The 27228-nt window shown below is 35.7% G+C and overlaps 1 protein-coding gene across 1 annotated transcript; it reads left to right on the top strand.

Moving 5' to 3' along the window:
- Window positions 1-1686: 1686 nt before the first annotated feature.
- LOC121381355 (inner centromere protein A-like) lies at window positions 1687-26538 on the top strand. The gene is made up of 12 exons (XM_041510636.1): window positions 1687-1995; window positions 3303-3798; window positions 4249-4374; window positions 5459-5654; window positions 8242-8345; window positions 9635-9817; window positions 10282-10406; window positions 10688-10782; window positions 11508-11562; window positions 12529-12732; window positions 13208-13262; window positions 23931-26538. Exons 2-12 carry the CDS (start codon window positions 3311-3313, stop codon window positions 25648-25650), a joined length of 3351 nt encoding a protein of 1116 aa, XP_041366570.1. The 5' UTR covers window positions 1687-1995; window positions 3303-3310; the 3' UTR covers window positions 25651-26538.
- Window positions 26539-27228: the final 690 nt, after the last annotated feature.

Raw genomic sequence — 27228 nt, 5'->3', positions numbered from 1 at the left:
GCGATCTATAATAATTCAACAATAATGAATTTAGAGTACGGATTGTTTTATATACTAATAAATTAGTACTTTTTGTAACAGATTAAAGATGAAAACAAATTGAGAAAAACTTAATTTTAAAATACTTTATAAATAGTTTTCAATGAAGGTATTAATATATTAGCTTTTGTATACCTCGGCGACAAAACAAAACAAAATGCAAATTTCTACGGTTCAAGTTTATTGTATTTTGTGAAATTAATTTTGAACAAAGTTTCAATCAAAATAAATTTCAGTACTCAAAATCATCAAAGTACAATTAGATATGGCAGCGTTTGCTTGGACAAGAAAAATTTAAAGTTTGTTTTGTTTAACGACACCACTAGAGCACATTAATTTATTAATCATCGGCTATTGGATGTCAAACATTTGGTAATTCCAACATATAGACATTAGAGAGGAAAATCCGCTACATTTTTCCATTAGTGTCCCATAGACAGAATAGCACGTATCACGGCCTTTGATATACCAGTCGTGGTGCACTGGCTGGAGCAAAAAAACAAAAACAAATAGCCCACTGGGTCCACCGACGGCGATCGATCCCAAATCGACTGCTCATCAACCGAGTGCTTTACCACTGGGCTACGTCTTTCAACTGGTCTGATCCTGATTGGCAATGAAGACAGCCTGGTACCAGGCTTATTACCAGCGTCTTATCAAGTGGATCTGCCAGTTAACCGCTGGGAGGTTATCCCATGGTGAGAGAAGAGGATGGTCTGATCATGGTGCAACTTTTAAACGTTTGTTTTGTGAAATTAATTTTGGACAAAGTTTCAATCAAAATAAATTTCAGTACTCAAAATAATCAAAGTACAATTAGATATGGCAGCGTTTGCATGGACAAGAAAAATTAAAAGTTTGTTTTATTTAACGACACTACTAGAGCACATTGATTTATTAATCAAGAGCTATTGGGGGGGGGGGGGTCAAACATTTAGTAATTTTTGCATAGTCTTAGAGAGGAAACCTGCTACATGTTTTAATTTTTTCATCTTATTTTTGTCTTGCTTATATCCAATTAAGGTTCAAGCACGCTGCCCTGGGCACACGCCTAAGCTATCTGGGTTGTTGATCCAGGACAGTGGGTTTGTTATTAATTGTTAGTGGTTGGCAAGAGAGAAAAGGGTGTAGTGGCCTTACACCTACCTATTGAGTCGTTCAAACTCGCTCTGAGTGGGAGCCGATACCGGGCTGCGAACCCTGTACCTACCAGCCTTATGTCCGATGGCTTAACCATGACACCACCGAGGCCTGTCAGCTTCCATTAGTAGCAAGGGATCTTGTATATGCATCATTCCACAGACATGAGAACACACACATATAAACTTACCCTTGCTTCATCAGTAGGAGTAGTCTATGATGCGGCAGCTGCCCTCCTCCCCCCCCCCCCCTCCTATCTCTGTCTGTCTGTCTGTCTGTCTGTCTGTCTGTCTGTCTGTCTCTCTCTCTCTCTCTCTCTCTCTCTCTCTCTCTCTCTCTCTCTCTCTCTCTCTCTCTCTCTCTCTCTCTTAAATATTATTAATAGTACTACTGTTTGAAAGATCGAAGATTAATATAAGAAATATCAAAGATCTCCTTATAAAAATGGAGGAAATTACAACCATAACAGTTACTACTACAAAACGCGACCTTGACATTGATGTTTAAGCTTACATTATTAAAATATTACAGCGGTAACAGACGTCTTAATCAGTCGGGAGGATTATTTTCCTGACTGTGGAACGTTTCACAGTGAACGTTAAATGCCATTTATTTTGTTTAATCTAAAAAGAGTATACTATTAAGTCTATTTCAATGACTTTGTCTTAAGAAAATATAGGTCTTTCACGAAAACAGGTCGTTCGTCCTGCACTTTGTGGCTTGTGACTGTCAAGTTTTGCACGTGGGGATGTATTGCCCACGTGTTCACGGTGTTGCGATGCCATGACTACCCGGACAGAAGGGGTTCATGTTGAGGTAACTTAAGCGATGTTTGATAAAGCAAATCACTTGCTTAATTAGGTGTGGTACACACTGCAAGAGTTGAGCAATACCCGTTTCCAAAAATTGTTTTCCCATATGTTATCTTGATTGCATCACCGTCTTGGTATATAATAATATATTCGTAGCAAAGACGAGCGTTATGGATTTGTTTAATATATAATTAGTATTTATACATATATGGCTAACTCAGCACAGAAGACGAAGAAATTGTTTGTGTACATGTTATATACTATAGCGTATAGGGAGACCAGTTTCGGTGAGCATAAGCATTCGGTTCTAAAGCATACCAGTATAAGTATTTATAAGCACACAGTTGAGTTGTTATTCATATAGCCGATAATTTATTAGTATTGCTTCGCTAAATAAGCACACTAAACTGGTCGCTATGTACCAAAGTTAACAGCACATGCATCCAAAAGTAGCACACATCAGCTTTAAATATTGTTAACTATATTGCCTTTTTCGGAGAGTGAAATGTTTAGTGGTATAGCTTAGACAAAACTTTTCAGTTTTTTATCACGTGTTGTTCAACACAACAATTTGTTATAATAAATAATGATAATTATTTGAAATAACATACAACAGATTACAAAATGGAGTCTGAGAACCAAAGTTAACACTAACAGTAACAGACAAAAATTTTGGAAAACTGATATAACAATTGTGGTGTCTTCCAATTGTGTTATAAGTGGAACCAGTGATGGTTTATAATGGTAAAATTGTTTAGTTAAAAAAATATAAGCTGTAGAATCCGGAAAGATATTTGTTAAAACATATAAGGACCATATATTTTTGGCAAGTATCTGTAAAGAGAGTTTTGTCAGCAGACACCATGACAATCGTAGGACTTTAATAACTAAATAGCAGTACAGCAGACAATCATAGAAAAAAGTATTAAGAAATGTGCCATGGTTATTAGTGAGTTGAGTACAGTTTTCCTTTCTTTGCTCATTTTAACCTTATTTTTACTCACATTTCTGTGAATGTGACATACATTTGTTCACTTTCCCTGTGCAAAAGTCAACGATGTCAGGAATCTTCAAATGTATGTACTGTTGCACACAAACAACACAACCTCCGAAACGGGACAATGAACAATACAGTATTTAATTGAAGTTTATTTTTAAAGACAGAATCCCAATTTCACAAGCAAATAATGTCTTGTTTTTATCAAACATTTATTACATGGTAGTAAATTATTTTAATTTAAAATAAATAGGTCTTGACTGTCCTTTTTTCTTTTTCTTAATGACTTTCTTCATGTTATTTGTTTCTTTCAGTTAGTGATATGGCCACTCGAAGATCTAGACTTCAGTTCCGACCTAATGTCGGCCCTAAAACCAGCAAAGGTCAGTCTGCACCTACAAGTTCAAGACCTGAACGCAAGCCCAAAGAAAGTGATTCCACAGTTGTCCCATCTGTTGAACCTACAACAGATGTGCAGCCTACTTCAACAGGTCAGACTGCTTCAGAAGTCTCAAATGTTGATGGCCCAGCAACAGAAGTGCAGTCTGCTCCAGCATCTGAAACCATTAAAAATCAACCAACTAATGAAGCCACAATTCTGAATAATCAGTCCACTGGGCAGGAGAGTCCTGAGGTAGAACAACAGAGTGTTACTGAGAAGACCGATTCAGAAAAGCCAGAAAAAGCAGAAGTTGTCAAAATAGATGATGTGGCACCTGTTGTCAAACCTGAAGTAAAGCCAAAGGGTAGAAGTCGATTTCCCAAGGCCCGTCCAAACCTTGCTGATTCTGGCCGTCCAAAAATATCACGGTATAAAATGATTTAAGCCTATTTATTATTCAGTTGTTTTATGCTTTGGAAAAGGTTTATAATTAAGAAAACGTTTGCTTGAAATGGGTTTACTTTAATGATTGTTGATGATAAATAAAATAGGTGGACAAATTTCCCGTATTTGACCATCTTCAAAATATGTCTGGTAATGGTAAATGTTTGTTTTTAAGTCCTACAAATTTTTTATAATTTTCAGAACTCTGTTCATGAATCTTCCAGAACATGATTAAGAACTTTCAATTCAAGATGAGATTTCTATAAATAAATTGTCATAACATGAAAACATTGTGTTGCCACTTCAGGATATACATGTACATAAAACAAAGAACAATTTGACAAAATATAAATTGTTTAGCCATGAGGAAGTCTTCCATTCATTAAAACCAATACTGTTCTCTTGTTAGAGATGATTTTTTGGTGGTTTTTCAGAACACCCACCTCACAGGTAGTTACCACAGTCCCAGGTCCAACGAATGTCTCAGCCTTACCTGTTCCCCCACCTGAACCTGTCGGCACCAAGGAGACGCCCACACCCACCAGCCCAGTGAAACAAAGGTTTCTTGATGCATTTTTACTTATTTCAGTTTTTAGCTGGACCAAAATTATCATTAGCAGTCTGGCTAATTCACACAGAAATTGTGTAGCCAAAGTTAGGTTTCCATTAATAAAACTAAATCTCTGAGAGTTGTAATTGATTTTCAAAGTAGCTTTTTGGCTGCTTGTGATATTTTTCAACATTCAGGGCAAGATATTACCTCAGTAGTATAAGATAGCACTAATTAATTCATAGTTTTATCATTGTTCAATACCCAATAGCCAATGTGTTTTTGTGCTGAGGTGTTGTTAAACATTCATTCACAGGGCTAGCTCTGGCACTCGCCAATTGCGAATTTTGAAAGCAGTTGGCTAATTTTACTTTAGTTTGGCGAAATAATTTCATGTAATAATTATTTTCTTTTTAGAAAATAACTGACAATTTCTGCAATATTTTAAGTTTAATAGACAATTTGGCAAATTGTTTTGCTCATCCAGAGCTAGTCCTGATTCATTCGTATAGATGGCACTTGTTTTAGCTGCAATAGGTCGTAAAATTAATTGCCTCGTTTGTGGACATGTTGATTTTTTATTTATTTTACTCATAACAACTGGTTCGACTGGTATATCAGTCTGGTCTGTGCTGTTTTGATCTCTTGATGTTTTTCTCCAAGAAATTGTCTTTGTGGCAGCAGTTGGTTTCCATTTCACCTAGATAATTTTGTTAAATATGTTAAATATTAAATAGCAGTTGTTCAAAATGTTGAGATGTCATTAAAAACACAAACCTTTCAGGACTTCTAACATCTTGTTGCCTCTACAGTGTTTCTGCCAGAAATTATTTTTTGGGTATGGTGCAATGAAATTGAATGCAACCACAGTCATCAGGGGGTATGGGGGGCCTCCCCCACAAAGAAAATGGGTTACATTTAGGGTTAGGGTTAAGCAAATCATACAATAATGATAAGAGTCATTAATTTTGTAAAATTTGGGTATGGCACCATACCCGTTTTACCCTCTGGCAGAAACCCTGCTCTAGTATTCTTTATTTAACTGAGACTGCTAACAGGTGTATTCCTGATGTTTGTAAAATAAATCGTTATAGCACAACCAAGAACGTGGAACTGCCAAAATTGAGTGTTGAACATGAGGTAAACATTGCTCAGAGTGAGAAGAGTGGAGAAGAACCAGTGGAATCCAGACCAGTTGGTGTACAGCGCAAACTCAGTGACTCTACAGACAAGAGGGTTAATGCTGTACTGGAAAAGAAGGTTAATGTCACAACAGAGAAACGTAAAGAGGTATTCATACAGTTTGTTGGTCTTTGAGAAACATTAAAGGTAGAGTGAACTCAAACCTGAGCCTTATGTGTTGGAAAGATGCATACTAAGACCACCAACACATACTGATACTTTAACAAATGAAAAATGCATACCGTATATCTTCGCCTGTAAGTCGATCTCGTCTATAAGTAGTCCCTAATTTCAAGCCCTGAAAACATTTTTTTTGATTATTGACCCATTTATAAGTTGACCCATGAAAAACAACTTATAAATATTGAACTATTTCTTATTTTTAGCATGTGAGAACAATAATGTATGATATTTGTACAATCTAATTAAAATTAGCTCCACTATTACATGTGGATCTAACACCAGCCAGTTGGAGCTCATGTCCACCAATCAAAACCTTACTTGCAGAATCCTGCCAGTGATTTAAAAATAATTTGAAAACATTCTGAATTATCCTGACGGTATACAACATGTTTCGTGTGAATTACAAATGCCTTAAAACATGTTTTATTTTATAAAATAAATAAATTGTAATGTAAAACTGAAGACTGATTTAGTTTTTAGTTTTTTTATAAATAAAAAAAAAAAAAAAATGTAAAATTGAAGACTGATAACCCGTGTACGTATTGGTATGGTTCGCTGTACTGCGGCCACTAAAATAGACTCGCCCGATATTTTTAGAATTTGTATGCCCCCAAATAACGTTATAAAAGGCGAAGTGTGATTGGTCAATATTTAAATTATTATTTACAGACGAAATGTTACCTGCACATTGGGGACTACGCAGTGTTGTTAGTTTTAAATCACTGGCAGGATTCTGCAAGTAAGGTTTGGATTGGTGGACATGAACTTGCTGGTGTTAGATCCACATGTAATAGTGGAACTAATTTAATTAGATTGATATTTGAACAAAAGAAAATTATTTTACTAACAGGTTTCACTTTTTGTACATCGCGATATTCCAATCAAACTACATAGCATCTAACCGAAATATTCCCTTAGTAGATAATGAAAGCTGTTTGGCTGTTACTGTATGGCACTGTACAGCATGGTTTTGTGCACAGACAACAACTTTATTTATCAACACTGACAACAGATCACTACGATAAAACTGAAAGTATCATCAGTTAATCACTTGTTTTACCGCCATATTAATATATGTAAGGAGGATAACTCTGGAAAGTACACTGGTTTTTGTACCAAATGATGCGTGTCCCTGTTGCTCTAGTGAACTGCAGAGGCCAGTCTAAGCTATTTCAAGGGAAAGCTCATTAATATTCATGAAGCTAATCAACGACAAAAGATTGAAAAGATTATTTGGACAATGATTAATGCCAGTGACCAGATTTCAAAATAAACTCGGGCCACAAATAGTTTGAACTAGCCTATTTACAGTAGTAAACCATGTCCATTACTATTTTAGGGACAACAGGTTATTACACAATACCAGTATGTATTTGTCTAGACAGCGGTAATTAATTGGCTCGTCTGTTTACCAATCATGTATACACCTGCCAATCAGGAATCACAGGTAGAGGCAACTAACAGAATAGACTAATTAACTAAGAATCCACTTCGTGTATCATTTCAGTGTGTAGGTTAATGCATGGACAAAACATGGTACAATTATTTCGACTTGTTGTATAGCCACTTTGACAATGGTGGTTTATTTTGTATTGAAAAATAATATGTACTTATTGCGCGAGCATCCCTTTAACGAGATATTCACAATTAAGACAGATCTTATTTTGAAATAACCTAATGTTAGTAATGTATTCTATTGGACATCGTCGTAAAAAAAGAAAGAAAAAAGAAGATTAATCGCTCCCCTAACTTATTACGGGGCGCAATTTGAGATATTACCATGTTGATACCATATAATTTGATATGCTAAGGGGAGCTAAAACTAGTCTTTGTGCATTGACTCTTAGAAATAATAATAATGTGTGGTTTAGGTAAAGACTTTATTTTTTATTATATATTAAATACTCTTCAAAAAAAGTAGAGGAACCTGAACTATTAATGTTAATATCAACTATTAGACCGAACATACATTTTGACCACAGACATCCTAGTTAAAAAAATTCAGGTCTGTTTATCAACACACCGAAACACATTCCATAGTTTGCACATGCATCAGACAGTTTTCCCCATACACGTGCGTGGGGTGTCATTCTCGATTTTGACAATTTCCAGGAAGGTCGATTAATCACTGTGGAACATTATTTCTGTGAATCTTTTTCATTCTGTTAATCATACAGTTGTTATTTTGTTTTTAGTAATTTTTATTGTTTGAATTTGCGATTTACTGATAAAAAAACATCAACTTTCAAATTTTACTTCTGATCCCAATCGTCCTTCCAGATCTTTGGTGGTCATAAAACCTGTAATACTGAACTACCTGTTGTAATGTATGCCCAATTAATTATCATATAACCATTCCCCACAGCTAATATACCTTACAATTTTGGCAATTATAAATTCCTATTAGAGTTCCCCTACTGTTTTTTGAAGAGTATATTATGAAAATATAGGATGCAGCTGAAAACACTTGAAATGCTGTAACCTTCAGTTAAGATTCTGGTTTTATTTGTAGCATCATTCTCACCGCCGCCTGCCCTCAGAATACGAGCCTCCTAATCGACAGAAGTTGACAATGGGAGACCTCATTTACTGGAACCCACGGAAAAATGTTCTTAAGTAAGTTTGTATTTATAGTTCCATTCCATTAACAGAATGATTCTTGAACTTATTTGACAAGTTCAAGGGTCATTGCTCTACAGAGGATGTGTGTGTCTTTGTAATCAGTTGTGGGTGGAGATAAACCATTTGGGTGATAAGAGACTACAATGAAATTGGAAGTCTGAAAAAAAGTTTGATTTTATTGTGTTGTGGCGTCCTGAAAAGCATGTTTCACTAAAGTTTGGGTGTTTAACAATGTACATGTAGTGAGAACCTCAATAAAGATTACTGAAGAAAACTAGTGTGTTATGGTGTTCCATAGAATGATTCATCCGAGGCTATCACAAGACTAAACGAATCCTTCATATGTGTCCATGTGGGACAGGGCTATTCCACCCGAGGGTACATAATTTGTTGCAGGGACGAGGCTTGCCGAGTCCCTGGCATATTATGTACACGAGGGTAAAATAGCCCTGTCCCACATGGATACATAATGTAGGATTATTTTTCTCCCATCCATTAGATGAAAAACAAGCATTTTTGGAAAACGTGAAAAACCTACATTTTTTATTTTTTATCTTACAATAAAATAATCATAACCATTGAAAAGATCGTACCCCAAAATGGTTTATAATAAAAGTATAAACCTGAAAATAATAGTATAATTTCATAATGACGGCAGTTTTCCTTGTTTTTATGAAATATAAAAAGCATTTCTTGCGTTATTTTGTCGTTTACCCAGTGTTAATATCTGCTCAAACAACAGAAGTCATGTGTTCATGCAAGACCGATTTATTCCACATGGGCTGACGTCATGGAATACGCCTGTCTTGCATGGCTAGGGATGGGAGTTAATAAGACCTGATCTATAGAGAAAGGAACGGGTAAAGTGCTCGTCTGATGCACAGTCGGTCTATGATCACGTCCATTGGCTATTTTTCGTTGTGGTACAAATAGTTTTATTTTGTTTCTGCATATAAATGATCCCTTGCTTTTTAAATGAAAAAGAGTAACCCATTGCATGGTGACAGTGGGTTTCCTGACTCATTATCTATATGGTCTTCACCATATATCCGACACCATAATTAAAATGTATTGAGTGCATCATTAAGTACTGGTAACTCATTTCTTCCTTCCAATAACTTATTGGGAGTTAATGTTAGATGTTATGGGGTTTTTGTAATTTATTGTACCTTTAAAACTAAATGTGTCATAGGATATCCAATATTTACATAATTTGCAAATATATCCACACAACCTATACAGACTGAACCTTTGATATTGTGTTTTTACAACTTCTTTCTAAGGCCAAAAACGAAGAATAAACCTACAACGAACTCACCAAAGACTCAACCAGCGACAGCCCCGGTTCCTGCATCCCGCAAAACGGAAGCGGTGGATGCAGAGAATGATGACGGGGAGGACGACTCAATGCCGGTCCCACAGGTGAAGATCGGACCCGACGGAAACATAATACTCAATGAGGAAAGGTGAGAGTCGCACATTAATCAATTTTTTTTTTTTTTAAATGATTTTTTTTTCTCCAACTGTGCCAGCTAATGAAAATTTATCCCATTTCATTTATTAATTCTTAGTGAGAGATTTAACTCGGTGGTAAAATTTTCACCTGAGGTGTGATGGATCGCATGATCTGTTACCTTCATGGACTTGTTTTTGTGAGGGGGGGTTCACTCAGTGCTCCATGATTGGTGGTATGTACTGTCCTGCCTATGTAAAAAATATGTATCTGAGATCTCTTGATACTTGTCAGTGGAAGTAGTGTACATGACCTAGTATGGAGTTACCATATGTTACATATCACGTAGTTATAGTTAAACAATTAATAAAGTTATCGTTAAACAGATATTTTGTTCCCATTCTTGTGTTTTTTAGCCACATTTAAATTTATCCATGTTTGTTGTGAAATAGCTAATTATGTTCTTTGTATTTTCAGTTTAGTGATTGACAACCAGGAGAAAGACAAAAGCCAAGAGATGGAAATTGTAGAGGAAGATGAAAGTCGACCCTGTGGTGGTTTCTATGGCAACAGAATCCAGTCTCGCAGATGGAATGTGATGGGTGAGATTTTATTTTATGAACATCAGAGCTAACACTATAAAAGATTTTGCGTGGGCCAGTTTAAGGAGTTTTGCATACTATCAGTCCTTCAGACTATGGTCTGTATCACTATGTGTTGTTCTGTCTTAAAATCCATGTTTACTTTGGAATAATATAGATGCCCTATATTTAAAGTTGCATCCCATTCTTAATAAATTCTGCATCCTCCTCTGATCAAAATATGTGCACTGAACGTATTTTCATGACACTTATTTCTAGCTGTAACCTGGTTTGTGTTTCAGAGACAAAGCAGTTCTACCGAGCCCTTGCCACTGTTGGAACAGACTTCACCATGCTCATGAAACTGTTTCCTGATCGCTCTCGCAAAGAAATAAAGGTAATGCGAATAATGTCTTAAACTTATAATATACTGTTACTAATATACCCTTTTGGTAAAGCCTATTTCATGATGATGAAGAAAACCACTGATCATGCTAATAGCAAAGAGGAAAAACTAATTATTTTCAAGAGGCTTATATATATATATTTTGCTGATGATTCTGTTTTAATTCCACAATGCTCTAAAATACTTCTCGGACTGAAATACTTTATCCCAAACCCTTCCCTCACCTGTCATCTTATTTTCAACAGGCCATATTTTATTTCATATTTCGAGAACTGGAATTCTGGGATTTTTTCTTAATTTGCCAGACCATATAATGTTTTACCATATTTTAGATACCTAATAACTGCTATTTGAATAACGGTGAAAAGTGTTGCTAGCTATTTAATTAATATATGTTGGTCAGATATTAACATTTGTAGCCAAATGTTTATATTATAGTTTTTTTCAGCTGCTTATAGCCAGTGTTTAAATATTTTGGCTGCTGTTGGCATATTCTTTGAAATATCAACAGGAGGCTACATGTAAATGTAAATAATTAAGGATACTGTCCATAGAACTTTGTCAGTTGTAAGTCATTTCAAGGCTAACAACTTATTTATATATTGTCTCTGTTTATTTTGAGAAATCAATGTGCTCTAGCGGCGTCGTTAAATAAAACAAACTTTACTTTATTGTTTATTTTGAGAAACATTTATATTGTATTTTGTTTATTTCAGAACAAATTCAAGAAAGAAGAAAAGTATCACCGTGTTTTGATTGATAAAGCAATAGGTTTGTATATCAATGAGAAGTATCACCGTGTTGTGATTGATAAAGCAATAGGTTTGTATATCAATTAGAAGTATCACCGTGTTGTGATTGATAAAGCAATAGGTTTGTATATCAATGAGAAGTATCACCGTGTTGTGATTGATAAAGCAATAGGTTTGTATATCAATGAGAAGTATCACCGTGTTGTGATTGATAAAGCAATAGGTTTGTATATCAATGAGAAGTATCACCGTGTTGTGATTGATAAAGCAATAGGTTTGTATATCAATGAGAAGTATCACCGTGTTTTGATTGATAAAGCAATAGGTTTGTATATCAATGAGAAGTATCACCGTGTTTTGATTGATAAAGCAATAGGTTTGTATATCAATGAGAAGTATCACCGTGTTTTGATTGATAAAGCAATAGGTTTGTATATCAATGAGAAATATTGATGAATTTACAAGTGTATGTATGTTTGCTTTTTAAATGTACCGATTGTTTAAAACAGTTGTCTAGGATGAGTTGTAGGATTGATGCACCAGCCAGGTTTTTTCCCCATCACTGGGATATCATATGTTGGTATGTGTTCTTGTCTTTGGGAGAGGCAATATAAAAGATTCTTTGCTATCATAAGTAACTTGTGGAGTGGAGTGGAGTTTAAAAAAAAAAAAAAAATTGCTTTACATCACTGACCCAAGATTATGCTGTACATACTCTTTTTTTTTTTTTTTTTCATGAAAAATTGTGTGTAATAATTGTTCTCCAAAAGTAGATTATGGGGAGCCATTTATTTCAGTGGTCGACAAATGTTTGAGAAAGTTGCTAGCTCTCAGATACTTTGACTAGTGCTCAGTTTATTATAATAATACAGTTGATAATTTCCACTAGCCCTCACAAAAAATAGACTAGCCAGGCCCCAGGGCTAATGGATTTGTCGAACCATGTTAAAAATTATTTAATGACAACATTGTTTCATTTCCCCAGATCAGCGACAGAAGTTCGACATGGCGATCCTGGAGAAGTTTGAGCAGGAGCGGCGAGACTACCTGGAGTTTGTCAAGTCGGAGGAGCTGAGGGTGAAGCAGCAGAAGATCGACGCACGGCTCGAGAAGAAGAAACTGCGCGAGGAGAAACGCAAACAGAGGATAATGAAGGAAAACAAGCTGCGGAGGTCACACAGGAAGAGACGTGAGTCAAATACATCCAGTGTGGACTTCTTTTCTTTTTTACATTGGAATTTTATTTACATTTAATAGAAAACAATTAGAGCTGAAATTAATTAATAGTATCCCTTATTCACATGTAACATTCCATAACAGTCTCATATATTTAATTTATAAAAAAAAATCCACAGGTGCTTAGCAGTATGTCCCATGTTTAACAATATACACTGCCTATAGGCTATACACTTTCAGGGCTAGGTCTGCCACTCGCCAGTTTCGCAACTTATGAATTTTATTTAATTTGGCAAAAACAATTTGTGTAATAATTGATATTTTGTTTGAAAATTGCTTTACTTTTTGCATTTTTGAGATAATTTGGCAAGTTTCTGATCACTCAGGCTAGCCCTGACTTTTATAGGACACCACTCCATTGAGAATGCATATACTGATGTGGTAGTATGATATGTCAGCATTACATTATATTCTACTTGTGTTTGCAGGAAAGACGGTGTTTGACGACGTACCAGATGACCTGGAAGAGATGTCTACTGATAGGTAGCGTTTCTTTTTCACGTCTGCTTCTTCCTTGTTTCGCTTTTCTCAGCTTCTCTTGAGGTGGAAATTGTGGTTTAAATGGCTTGTCGGTATAATGCTGGATTCAACAGCTTGTCTGTGTAATGCTTTGGAGTGTTTGGGTTTTTTGTTTTGTGTTAAAGCTTATCTGGATGCTTGCTTTACTATCTTGACTTAGTATCAAATGATGACTTTGTCTCCATGAAATTCTGTCATGTTTACAAACTGATTTAAAGGCTGTCGGTTCTTGTTTTTCATTTTCCTGAATGGCTGTTGAAAAAGAGTGCTAATTTCCATCACCAGTTTTTAAGTAATCTGTTTCAGCCAAGGTGTATGTGTACAGCATTATAGACAATATAGTAACCTTGCTAATGAAAATATAATTTGTATACAATCTTAGAGTTTGAGCCTGAATTCAGATTAAGTACCAGTGTTGAGCCAGAGGTTTGTTTAGGTTTTTCTTGTCCGTTCCATCTGCTTCTGTATCTCTTTGTGTGCTGTGATGTTTTACTGTTTTTTCTCTTGCTTCTCTTTTGTTTTCTCTCTTGCTTCTCTTTTGTTTTACAATAAACTTTCTGGTGTGGTTTAATAAGACTTCAGTTAGTACAAGCAGTGTTCAAGATTAAAATTTTTGGGCAGTATCCCAGTTGGATACTAACATTTCAAAATCTGGTATCCAACCTGAGAATTTAGTATTATATGGTATCCCGGTGGGATACTGGGTTCTTGAAGTCTGGTATCCAAAATTAAATTCTGGTATACCTGGGATATCGGGATACTGTTAATCTCGAACACTGACAAGTATGTCTTGTGACAGCAACAGTTGGTGTATTTTAACAGCAACTATTACGGTTGTAGTTCTTTTTCGTCCTCGAACCGGTGGCTGATACAATCACTATTTGATTCAGTTACTGTTATAAATTATTATTTTGTTAAATTAGAAATATATTGTGGTTTTTTGTTGATTTTTTATTTTTGTTGGGAGTGCTATCTGACATTTGTGTTTTGCTGTGCATGCATTGGGTGTTTTTTGTTTATGTAACTCTTTCAATGAATGTCTAAAGCTGTTTCCTTTCACATGGGTTTCAGATCTTCTTAAAATTCATCACATTTCCAATAATATATTGTCTTTTAGATTGATCCTAATACTTACTTAGTGCAGTAGGTGACATTAGTCAACAATGAACACTTTGTGTTTAGTTCTCGACTACTGTTTTGGTGATTGTTTTCTTTATTTTGTTATTGGAACTGTAGACCTATCTTACATGAAGTGATTTCCTGAAGAAATGCTTTGATTCGAGTTGTCTCCCTTGCACTGCTCACATTAAAAGTTAATATGCTTGATATGCCTGAACCTCTTTTGAATATAGGCACATAAATAAAGTAGCAATAACAGTAATATTCTTGGCATATCTAAACCACATTTTTGTGGGTTATTTGTTTGAAACAGCTGTGGAAAGCTGTTGCAGTTTAATTCAGTAATAATTTTACTTGGTGATTTCTTCATAACTGGTATAGTTAACACTAAACTGATTACAGATTATACAGTGTTGTGTTCTACTTCATTACACAAGTTCATGGTGATTTCTTTCACTAGTTATCACCTTCAAACTTCGTTACTCCTGCAGACTGTATGCTTCACACAGAGTTTATTTACATTATTTGCTTTATTTTTGTTTGTTTTTATAATTTTTTGTTACATTTTGTTTTTACTGTGATAGAAATTACTTTACTTCTTTTCCATATTTATGAAAAAAAATTGTTTTGTTTGTTAATTTATTTATTCTGTTGGAGGTTTTTTTTTTTTTTTTTGTGTTTCGACATGGAACTGTATACATCAAATTCCAATATATTACTCAGGTATCATATATTTACAATACCTTTGCTGTTTTGGGAGAAATGTAAGAAATTTGACATATACTTGTGTTGAATGTTATTCTGTTAATATTTGAGGTTGTACTCACCCATTGTTGGTACAGGTGCTATAGAAGTATGTTTATTGTTCACAGTAGTGGAATCATTTCCATGGTACATGAGTGAGAAAATCTGTGTGTGTATGTGTTTGTTATTTTATCATTTTCTTTAATATACTGGTGGACAAAACAAACGTAAAAGTAAGCCTACTAAATAGACTTTTTTTTGTTTTGATATGTATCCAAGAAATAAATCATATGACAAAAGACACATTCAAGTCAATTTGGGAATGGTAGCAATTTTTTTCTGAATGTGACGCAATGTGACATCAATTAAGTCATTGGACCCTAAATGCAAATATAATTCACACAATAATGGATGAAGGAACCTTTGTTATTGATCACAGCCTGCCACTAGTTAGCGACACATGTTGAGGGTTGGTTGATCTTGGCCACATCTACATTGTGGTAGTGGAGAAAATTCACATTGATGTTTGTGACACAACGATGAGCATTGTCATGCTGAAATGTTCACCATTGGTTGGTTTGAAAGGTAACACATACAGAACTGTTCTTAATACTGCTGTGTATGAGCCACAAGCTCTCTGCATCGTTTTTCTGCATTCCTGCCCTACACAATGGCCCTACCACCACTGAAATTGCCGATCCATTTCATTTATTTTAAATGAATAAATATTGTTTTAAAAAAAAAATGGATCATAATGTGAACTTGTAATTATCATTTAATGACTTAATTCAAATCATTTTATGTCATCATTGCATTCAGTAAACAATTCATGCTGTTTCTTAATAGACTTGAATGTACTTTTTGCAATCCGATTTGAATTCTTGCTATGTATTGAAACCAATAAAATGTCTTCAGTAGCCATGTAACATTTCTTTGCCCACCAATAAATTTACAACTGTGGATATGGTTTTTAATATCAAGAGAAGACGTTCATTTGAAAGGGAAGATGTTTTTTATGGCTGTAGATGTACAGCCATTTGCTGAAGTTGGAGAATCCAGTCAGATATTATTACATGTATAACAGACTGAAACTATTCAGTGTTTCAGTGACAGTAAACAGAAAAATATGGAAAAATATTTGTCCCAGTTTATTACAGTATCATACTAGATGCATAAGTTTGCCAAAATTAATACATTACATCTACCAATTAATTTACGGAGTATTTGCAACAAAAATGTATACAAATCAAAACAAAGTCATAAAAGAGAAACTAACCATGTTGTTATGAAAAACAGACTTGTTTTGAGAGGAAAATCGTAAACAGAATCAGCGGGACAAACCACTTGATTAACCAAATTTATAACTAAAAGATAAATTTTAAATGTTCATTTGATCAATTAAAAAAAAAATCTTCATCAACGTCTTTGAAATCTTATTTTAAAAAACAAACACATATTTAAATAAGACATGAAAACAAATATGGACTGTTATAAATGTGCATTTACGGCTAGCTCATGTTTGCTTCAGGCCATTATTCACAAGTTTTTACACATTTTGTGTAGCATACATGTAGGCTTGTTATTATTGATTTCACTACAGAATACGAAGCTCATTAAACTAGGCACCACATGCTTGGTATCTTCTCTGAAACAGAATTAACAACAACTACAAAATAAAAACTGATAGTCTGTCAATTTAAATACAGTTTGTTGCAAGAAATAGTTACAGATTCATTGAAGACCAAACCAAAGCAACCTACATTGAGTGATTCACTGCATAGTTTTTTTTAACTGGTTACAATTAAAATAATCTTTCATTGTTAATAAAGCTGAGCCACTTTTTATCCCCAAATACAAATGTTATTTTAACCAAGCATAATTTTGTGTAGACAGAATAACATTAACCTTTTCGTGCCTGTGTTGGAATGTTGTCAAGGACTGAACCTTTTCATGATGTCAAACTAATAGCACCATGTAGCACTTCATCATGTCCACAACATAATCAAACTGATAGGGTTGGACAAATCCACTATACCTTGGTCCAGGTTAGTGAATTTTTAGTTTGGACTAGTATAAATTATGAACTGTATTACAGTCAACTCTTGTTATAGTGGTTGGTATTCATTATTATGGAATATTTGGGTTCTGGAACATTTTTACTGGGAACAAACATGCATCTTGTTTTATTTTGATTATTACGACGGAATATTCGACTCACGGTATTGGCAGTAATTGTTGGTAACTAACATGTATTTCCAAGGCATTGTATGTTCTTTATTACGACACAGATTTAATGGCAGGTGCATACTATATCTGTAATTAGCAAACGTTGTTTTGTCAAATAGCTGCAACTCTGAACACCATTTTTGAGTGCAGCCAATTCCGGCCGTGGACGACTTGATGACTTGCGCACACCGGATTAGCTGAGGTTGATCATGCATGCCTGTCAAGTGCAGTGTAGTGATTACAAAGTTTATTGTTTAACACTAGTGTCTGGGGGGCCAGGATGGGGATGTAATAAACACAGGTCACATTATGTTGTATGAGTTGAATTACTCTTGCAGGCCTTTGTAATTTTTATTAAATCCACTAGTCATGGGATCATTGATTTTAAAAATGTACTAGCCACGATTAAAAATTCACGTGCCGTACTTTACTTTTAACTTAATACAATTTTACTAAATAATAGTAATAATCAGATATGTCACCTAAAGGGGAGATAGAGCTTTAAAATACTAACATTGGGGGGGGAGGATATTCATATTTGCAACATTTTACTTCTTTTTTTCACTAGCCGTCGGGCATGGCAGTAGTAGTCATTTGCCCAACATTGAATATCACTAGCCATGAGAGTGGGGCTACCATAATCTAGAAGCCCTGCTCTTGTCAATTCTTGTTAACTGACAGTTTGGGATAGATGAATACCGACTATTTGTCATTCATTTAGAATTTATGAGGAAAATGTCAGCCTCCAGCTAAGCGACGCAATACAGAAATTTTGATGATAAGTGAAAAACGAGTAACCAATTTCAAAGAAAGTCGCCCTAAACACACAGGATGAAATTGCTAGCCATTTCAACAAAGAATTTGGGAAAGATTCTTTAAAAAGTTGACAGTTGGAGACATTTTGCGAAAGATTATGTCACAGTATGCGATATTCCAATTGTGGAAGGCAAACCTTATTGTTATGTATATATAACAAATATAGGGTTTTTTGGTTTGGTTTTGTTTCTGTGTTAGAACGTTAATAAATATAATACAGCATGTGCATATTCAACAAAATAAACAATTACTTGCCAAACTAAGGGAGCTAACTATTCACGATTGTTATAACAGCACATTCGATATTATGACAAGACCTGTATAGCACCAACATGGCCGTCATAAAGAGAGTTGCCTACAATAATACAGAGGACACTAGCCAAAGCTTCTGTGAGGGACAGTGACTTTCTCAAACATTTGTTGAACACTGAATTGATGGCGCGACATACCCCGTCACTCTACAAAAGGGTTATTTAAATAAAACTAAAAACATTGTTCACAAATCACACATGATTGGCCATACAAAGATCTGCTAACCTGGGGCCTAATTCACAAACGTCTCTTAGGCTCTTTTAGACAACAAAGCATCCTCCTTGCAAGTCTTATAGCATTGCACTGAGAGATCACAAAGTTGCAAGAGTTTAGTGAATTAGGCCCATGATCTGCATTCAGAACAGTTTTCACAAATCCAGGACGACCTGCACCTAACTGATCTCACCATGACTCCTGCACTTGAGACGGCAGTTTAATGAATATGTCTTTAAGTGATGTTAATGTTTGTAATTGGAAGATCATTTTCCCCATAAGTTGTTTGTTTAACTCTCAAAAAGACAAAAAAAAGTTTCAGTCACCAAACTTCATGACTCCATTATTTCAAGGGGCGGGACGTAGCCCAGTGGTAAAGCGCTCGCACGATTCGTGGTCTGTCTGAGATCGATCCCCGTCGATGGGGCCCATTGGGCTATTTCTCGTTCCAGCCAGTGCACCACGACTGGTATATCAAAGGCTGTGGTATGTAGTACCCTGTCTGTGGAATGGTGCATATAAAAGATCCCTTGCTGCTAATCAAAAAGAGTAGCCCATAAAGTGGCGACAGTGAGTTTCCTTTCTCAGTATCTGTGTGGTCGTTGTCTGAAACCATATAACCATAAATAAAATGTGTTGAGTGCATCGTTAAATAAAACATTTCCTTCTTCCATTATTTCAACAGCAGTTTTTAATTGGAAGAAAATTATTTCCATTGTTTACCACCAGTTTTCTTTTTACTTTTAAAGATAAAAAGAAAATTCCTTTAAAGGGATATTTTAAAGTGCAGCTATTTGGTAACATGCTTATTTCAACACTTGGTCAAGACTTGCATTAAGAAAACCTACTGTTGCCACATGTTGGCAGGTCCTATTAAATACAAAATGGGTGGGGTCTTTTATATGTTCATAGACAGGACAGTACATACTATGGTTTTTGGTGTACCCTCTACATTTTTCTTTTCAAAGACCGTCAAACTGACCAAATGTTTGACATCCAGTAGCCATGATTAATAAATCAGTGTGCTCTAGTGGTGTCTGTAAACAAAATAAACTTGTTCTTCTTATACAACTGACCACTAAAGACTAGACTTGCTTCAGATTTGAAGTCTTGAAATAAATGCAGATAACTACTGTAAATTTGAGTTTACCACACCACAAGACCCGTATAAGTTTGTTCAATATGTTTCTTTACCAAAGAACACAAAATAAATGGAGACATGTTACAACGGCACCTTAAAGTAGACAGAATGTCACAAGAGTGTAAGTGCTTGGGGTTCTTGGAGATCATAAGAAAAGTTACACTATAATACTTTACACTGAAATCTTGACTGATGTTTCTCGAAGCACATTAATAGAATACCAGCACTCTTCAAATTTGCTAATTTTAAAATCATTTGGCATATTTTATTTAAATTTGACAAAATGTTACATTTTATTTTCTGTAATGTTTGAAGTTCAATAGATAATTTGGCTAAATTTTCTACCAACCCAGATCTAGCCAAGGCATACTGTCTACTCAACCTAAATTTCTGAAAAGGAAAATTTAGCAAAGAAAAGTTATTTTCAATTATAATAAATTGACTAATCTCTCTATAGACCTAGAATGATGCTCTTAGTGAATTTTTAATTTAAAAAATTTCCCTAATTCGTAGTTTTGTTAAATGTTGTAAAAGGTACCCATGGAAGGAAATGTTTTATTTAACGATGCACTCAACACTTTTTATTTACGGTTATATGGTTAAGGATCACACAGATATTGAGAGGGAAACCCGCTGTCGCCACTTCATGGGCTACTCTTTTTGATGAACAGCAAGGGATCTTTTATATGCACCATCCAACAGAACGGATACTACATACCACGGTCTTTGTTACACCTGTTGTGGAACACTGGCTGGAACGAGAAATAGCCAATGGGGATCGATCCTAGACGAACCGCGCATTAAGCGAATGTTTTACCACTGGGCTACGTCGATAAAGGATACACCTCGGTGGTAGGACTCTCGCCTGATGTGTGATGTCTCACAGTATCAATTGCCCTCAGTGGACTTTCTTTTTAGTTTGGGGGTTTTCATATCCACCACCATTCAACTGGTACAAAACACTTTTAACAACACAACTATTACACATTGATTAATTAATCATTGGCTACTGGATGTCAAATATTTTGTAATTATGATGCATAATCACAGAGGATACCTCCTTCATTTTTCCATAAACGGCAAGAGATTCTTTATATACATTTTCGCACAGACAGGACAACACATACCATGTACTTTGATACATCAGTCGTGGGACACATAAAAGAACCATGTGCACAGAGGACATTCAGTCTCGTGACCCAAGCACCTTGGGGGAGTGCTTTCCTGAATTGAGCTAAATCTCCCCCCCCCCCCCCCACCCCTTTTCAACAAACAAAATAAATATTTGGAATTGGGGGCGGGATGTAGCACAGTGGTAAAGCGCTTGCTTGATGCACGGTTAGTCTGAAGATCGATCCCGGTCAGTGGGCCCATTGGGTTATTTCTCATTTTAACCAGTGCACCATGACTGGTATATGAAATGCTGTGATATGTACTATCCTGTCTGTGATAGTGCATAGAAAAGATCCCTTGCTACTAAAGGAAAAGTGTGGGGTTTTCTCTCTAGGATTATATGTTAAAATAGCCAAATGTTTGACATCTAATACAGATGGTTAATAAACCAATGTGATCTAGTGGTGTCGTCGAACAAAGCACATTTTAATTTTTTATGTTAAATTGATTTACCTATGAGATGTAACAGATCTTCAAAGTGAATCGTCAGTTTAATACCTTGATGATTGCATTAGATTCAGATGGTGTGATACTATCAAGTGAATGAATGTTTAACAACACCCCATCACAATAAAAAAACAAAAAACAAAAAAAACATCAGCTATTGGGTGAAGTTAAGATTAACATCAATATTTTTTTTAAACTAGTTAAATTAAAACCGTAAACAAAAATACAAATATCACAAAAAGGTACAATTTCAAATTCAATATTTCAGAAAATTTTCAACAGAAGTTTAGGATAGAATCGAAATGATTCCAACATTTCTCGTACCAAATATCTCTCTTCTCATTTAAAATGGTTGTGCTCCACCAAATTGTGGCACACTGTCGAACTACACGGACACTGCTCGCACTGAGGTGAAGGATCTTTCTTCAGAATAAATGAACGAGTCATGTATGTGATGCTACCAAGTCATAATCATTTCCATTAAACATCAATAGAAATTTGATTGACAGCAAGGATGATATTAGCTTCTTCATCACTTTCCAATATATAATATTGTAAATGTTACCATCATGTTTGTGCTATGCTAGTATTTGGAATGTCTTTAATATTAAAAAGATGTTTTGCAGATACCATAGTAGAGTATAAATACATTCTGATACTAAAAGAAACCAAAGTTTAGAATCGACTATCTATATTAAATAGTGCAATGAGCAGGAGTTGTACAAAAAATAAATTAATTAATTAATATATAGCTGCTTAGAAGGGATATATTTTAAGCTGTGAATTAGTTTGAAATTATTATTTTCTTCAAGTACTGGAAAGTACTGTTGGTCTGGGATCAATCTCCTTCGGTGGACCCACTGGACTTCTGTTGTGTTCCGGCCAGTGCACCAAAACTGGTATATCAAAGGCTGTGGTATGTGCTGTCTGTATGTGAGATTGTGCACATATATATATATAATATTCCTAGTTGCTAATGGAAATATATAGCGGATTTACTCTCTTAAAGGAGAGGACATTTGGCCTGGTATGCATATTCAACGATATATAATGCACATTATTGCTTAATATCAACAAGTATAATCGTATAGTTAATTAATAAAACGGTTAAATGTGACGACTATTATATATAACGGGCGCAGCCATTTTGTACCATCTCAGTGAGTACGCCCTCTGGCGAGCTGGTGGTTACGTAATACTTAACGTGTCACATCAGGAATGAGCCTTAGAACTTGAGAAACACAATCTACCTGGTTTTTGTGGGATGATAAATAGTCATACATTGCAATGTTCTGTAATAATACACATCCCAGTAAGCCAACAGTAAGTATATCCAGCACTATATATATTATTTTTCAATACAAAATAAAATACCATTGTCAAAGTGGCTACACAACAAGTTGAAACAATTAACAATGTTTTGCCCATGCATTAACCTACAGTACATACTGAAATGATACACGGAGTGTTTTCTTAGTTAATTGGTCTATGCTGTTAGTTGCTTCTACCTTTGATTCCTGATTGGCAGGTGTGTATTTGATTGGTTAATTGACTCTGTCTAGACACAAACATACATACCGGTATTGTGGAATATTACCTGTCGCCCCTAAAATTGTAATGGACATGGTTTATTACTGTAAATAGTTCTGTAAAACTATTGATTAAGTAGACTTCCATCTAAAACCACAGAACTGACCAATTACGTAGTCCCAAAGAAAAGAAAATTATCACTTGGGTATCGTGGGTTGTCGTTTTTGCTCCAACGTAGCATATCAATAGGCGTAATAGTGTACATTTTTCCTTTGGATTATTAAACAGAGAAAAACACTATAACCCCATTTTGTTCCGTTAATGCAACTTGAAATATATTTAGTTAGTTTATTATATTATTACGTCATTTATGCTGTTTTACAAGTCAGGTTGATCAAAGAGAAGCTCCATGTCGAAAATTACTGCTTTTGTTTACACTGTACATACAGGAGATGGTCAGGAGCTGATGTCACTTCGCCCCAAGCTATCCCACCGGACGTCACAAAAATAAAACAAAATGGCTGCCCCCAGTTAGCAGGAATAATCATGGTTTTTTATTAACTCTAAAATTACGCGTTTTTCATTTACTAAAGTGTCAGTATGTGTTGGTGGTCCGGGTATGCATCTTTCCAACACATGAGGCTCTTATTGGAGTTGACCCTACCTTTAAGACTCAAAATTACCAAATATTTCAACATCCAATAGCCGATGAATAATAAATCAATCTGCTCCAGTGGTATCGTTAAACAAAACAAACTTTTTAACTGTATTCTAAAGGGAATTATTCATGTAGGAAAAATTGTGACTATTCCTTTATTGTACATATTTGCTTACAAAGGCATCTGATAGAATAAGGTTCCAACCTGTAGGTGAAGACTGCAAATGACTAATTAATGGTGTTAATTTTTCAGGGGTATCAAGGTCATTGATGAACTGCACTCAAAGCGTGAAGAAGTGGTGGAGATCCTCATCAACATGAGTTATGGCTGCCCATCTCGCCAGGAGACTGTCGACAGCAGTGATGAGGGAGAAAAACCATTCACAGAAGTACTTCCGTTCATCCCCAATAGTGTAAAACCTGTCAACAGGAATGTTAAAGAAGTTCTAGCCACCGACATCCAGGAGGACTCGACAGTTGATCTGGAAGTGTGCACCACTCCAATGAAAGAGTCTTCCAGTGAACTCTCATCATCTCAGGATGCCATTCACTGTGTGGAAGACATGCAGGAAATGCCGCGACCGACACCACCTGTGGTTCTGGTACAGCATTTACAGCATTTCAGTAATTCTTCTGAAGGTGTGAGACCGACATCACATGAAATTCAGTTACAGGACTCACAACCTCCAGATCATTCTCAAGCTGCAAGACCAACACCACCTGTAGTTCAGTTACAGCACCCAGAGTTGTCAGGCAATTCTGCTGAAGCTGCTGCCAGGCTGCAGGAGGAGATGGCTGACAATAAGGTTCAGATGATTCTTGTACCCGAAGAGTCTGCTGGTCAGACAGTGATTCACGTGTACATTGTGCCCGAAGGTGCAGACAGTGTAACCGTGGATGGTCGAACCGTTTTGTTGTCCCCAACTCACACTCCGTGCTCTAGTCAGATGATGTCACCACGATACAGTGCAGCTTCTCCCGGTGATGTCAGATCCAGGCATTCCTCATCTTCCTCATTGTTGTTGCCCCCAAGTCAGCATCAGACATGTAGTCCAGCACCATGTGTTTCACTTGATGTATCTCATAGCAATAATGGTAAAACTAAAGGAACAAAGAACTCGGAAAAACAGTCATTTTCAGGAGATCTGTTACAAAAAACTGGAGTCAGACTTGTAAATAAAATAGATGATCATAGTTTATCTCGGCACAGTCACACTGGTAGAACATCCTTTGAATTTAGCTCATCTTCCATCTCAGCATTGCAGCAAAAAGCTTTGAAGATTGAGAAGCCAGTGACTCCCTTGAGTCCTCAACTTTGTGGATCTTCTCGGAGCCGACCTTGTCCTCAAACACAAGTAGAACCCATCTTTCAGATTTCCTCAGCACAAAACGTGTTCACACCTTTACCTCCACCTTCTAAGATCAGAAAATTATCACCCAGACCGGAGGAAGTGCAATCTAGTTCCAGTTCCATGGCATATGTTAATCCATCTGAGTCAGAATCATCATCATGCCATGAGTTGATGAAGAGAAAATCTCCTAAAAGATATCCATCTACAACTGTTGAAATTGCCACTCTTACAAACATAGTTAAACAAGAAGGGGACCCATGCATTCTCTCTGATGGTTCAGTCTCCCCACAACAGGAGAAGGTTCATCCTGCTTGTAGTTTTAAGAACAGTTCCCAAGAACAGGGCCCATTCATAGCTGGTAATGGTTTTGGTTCTGTGGAAATGGATGGCACGGGTTCCTCACAGGAACATCATGTTTCCACTGTAGTGATGTCCGAGGACTGTTTGACTGGTAATGCAGAGTCACCTGCAGTAGATAAGTTGTCCTTTGAGTCAGTGGAACATTACTCAGGGATTGTTTGTGAACCTCCCCCGAGAACTGTCGTGGTAGATGGTTCTGGTGACACTGCCGACATTGTTCCATATCAGAGTGATGTGATTGTGAAAGATGATTCATCTTAGCGAACGTTGATCAGTGTAACTGTTGGGCATTATAAGGAAGATTTTGTTTTAAAAGTGCAATTAGAAATTTTATTAATCATGAAATAATGGATTTTTTGTTTGTTTTTTGGAATGTGCAATTATGAAGATCTAAAAAGAAATATATAAATCATAATAGAAAGACATGTAGAAGTCATACCTGCCTTAGTTTACTTACGACACATACTGGTATAGTATCCGTAGATTTCAAGGCCATTGTCAAATTTCTATAAAAAGGAACCTACATGTATGGGAGACCTTAGTTTTACAATAATATGTTCATAGGTTTACAATTCATTGTAAGGAAACAGCTTTTTATTTAGTAAAGTGATGTACCAGTATTATTGATAGGTAGAGGTCAACAACAGATATTTCGGAGAAAACGTTTTAAATGATCATAACACAACATTTTTAAAATAGTATTATAAGAGTTACTGGATTATAAAGGCACCTTGTTTTAAGATGAAACCGAGAAACAAGAAACATAACGTCAAATATCGTTGCTTATAAGAAAAACGATGGATTGGTTGGCTGGGTAGATATAAAAAATTTAAGGGGCAGGACATGTTAAGAATTCTATTTATTATATTTATTAAGGTATTGGGTCATTTTCTGGTGGTGGGGGTGGAGGTGCTGAAACATACAAACAATAAGACTAGCTGCATAACTTCATGTATTTTAGTAATTGAATCATTGGTGGATTTGGGGGAAATTACAGGCAAAACTTTTCACTAAACGATTATCCAGACATATTTTTTTCTGTGTTTAAAGGCATATTGTCACAGACTACTGACCTATTTAATGGTCTAACAAAGTATTACCTGAACAAAAAAAATTGATTTGTCTCTAAATGTACTTTATTCAACCATCTTCATAACCACCATACTCCATTTATTAATGATATTTTGTAAAAATAATTGACATGGATTTCACTCCATCATGGTTCAGTTAAAGTGGTGCAGTACCTAGATTTGACATGGATTTCACTCCATCATGGTTCAGTTAAAGTGGTGCAGTACCTAGATTTGGTTTCCAACAATTAATGTCATTTTTATTTGTTATCCATTTTTAGAGAAATAGGTCCTTAAATTCATGACAGTATGCCTTGTCAAAGTTTCCAGTGCTTTAATTCACATTTAAAAATGTATTTATTTGTAATAAATAACTACAAATTATTCACTACTACATAATTATCTTTGCATAATTAACTTGAGATTATCAAAATTGTAATGTACTGTCACTCTGTGTAAATAATTCCAACAGAATCTTTGACTGAAAATATGAAGTACATTGAAAAATCTTCATCAGCAAAATTGCAAGCAGTCATTTGTCAGTTTGGAGACGCGGTTCACATTCATACTCTGAAGTAATGTGTTACTCTGTCAGTGGCGGGACGTAGCCCAGTGGTAACACGCTACCCTGATGCACGGTCGGTCGGGGATCGATCCATATTGGAGGGCCCATTGGGCTGTTTCTTGTGCCAGTACACCACGACTAATATATCAAAGGCCATGGTGTGTGCCATCCTCTCGCTGCATATAAGATCCCTTGCTACTAATG

This window comes from Gigantopelta aegis, chromosome 9 (assembly GCF_016097555.1).
Source record: "Gigantopelta aegis isolate Gae_Host chromosome 9, Gae_host_genome, whole genome shotgun sequence".
In the NCBI taxonomy this organism is placed as follows: domain Eukaryota; kingdom Metazoa; phylum Mollusca; class Gastropoda; order Neomphalida; family Peltospiridae; genus Gigantopelta; species Gigantopelta aegis.
Note: the sequence above shows the minus strand (reverse complement) of the source record. Positions and strands in the feature narration are given on the sequence as shown.

Excerpts from the sequence above, each read along its gene's own strand:
- LOC121381355 (XM_041510636.1), top strand. The coding sequence starts at position 3,311 with ATGGCCACTCGAAGATCTAGACTTCAGTTCCGACCTAATGTCGGCCCT. Across the intron at positions 5,655-8,241 it reads CAACAGAGAAACGTAAAGAG|CATCATTCTCACCGCCGCCT; the intron begins GTATTCATACAG and ends TTTTATTTGTAG. Across the intron at positions 8,346-9,634 it reads CCACGGAAAAATGTTCTTAA|GCCAAAAACGAAGAATAAAC; the intron begins GTAAGTTTGTAT and ends CTTCTTTCTAAG.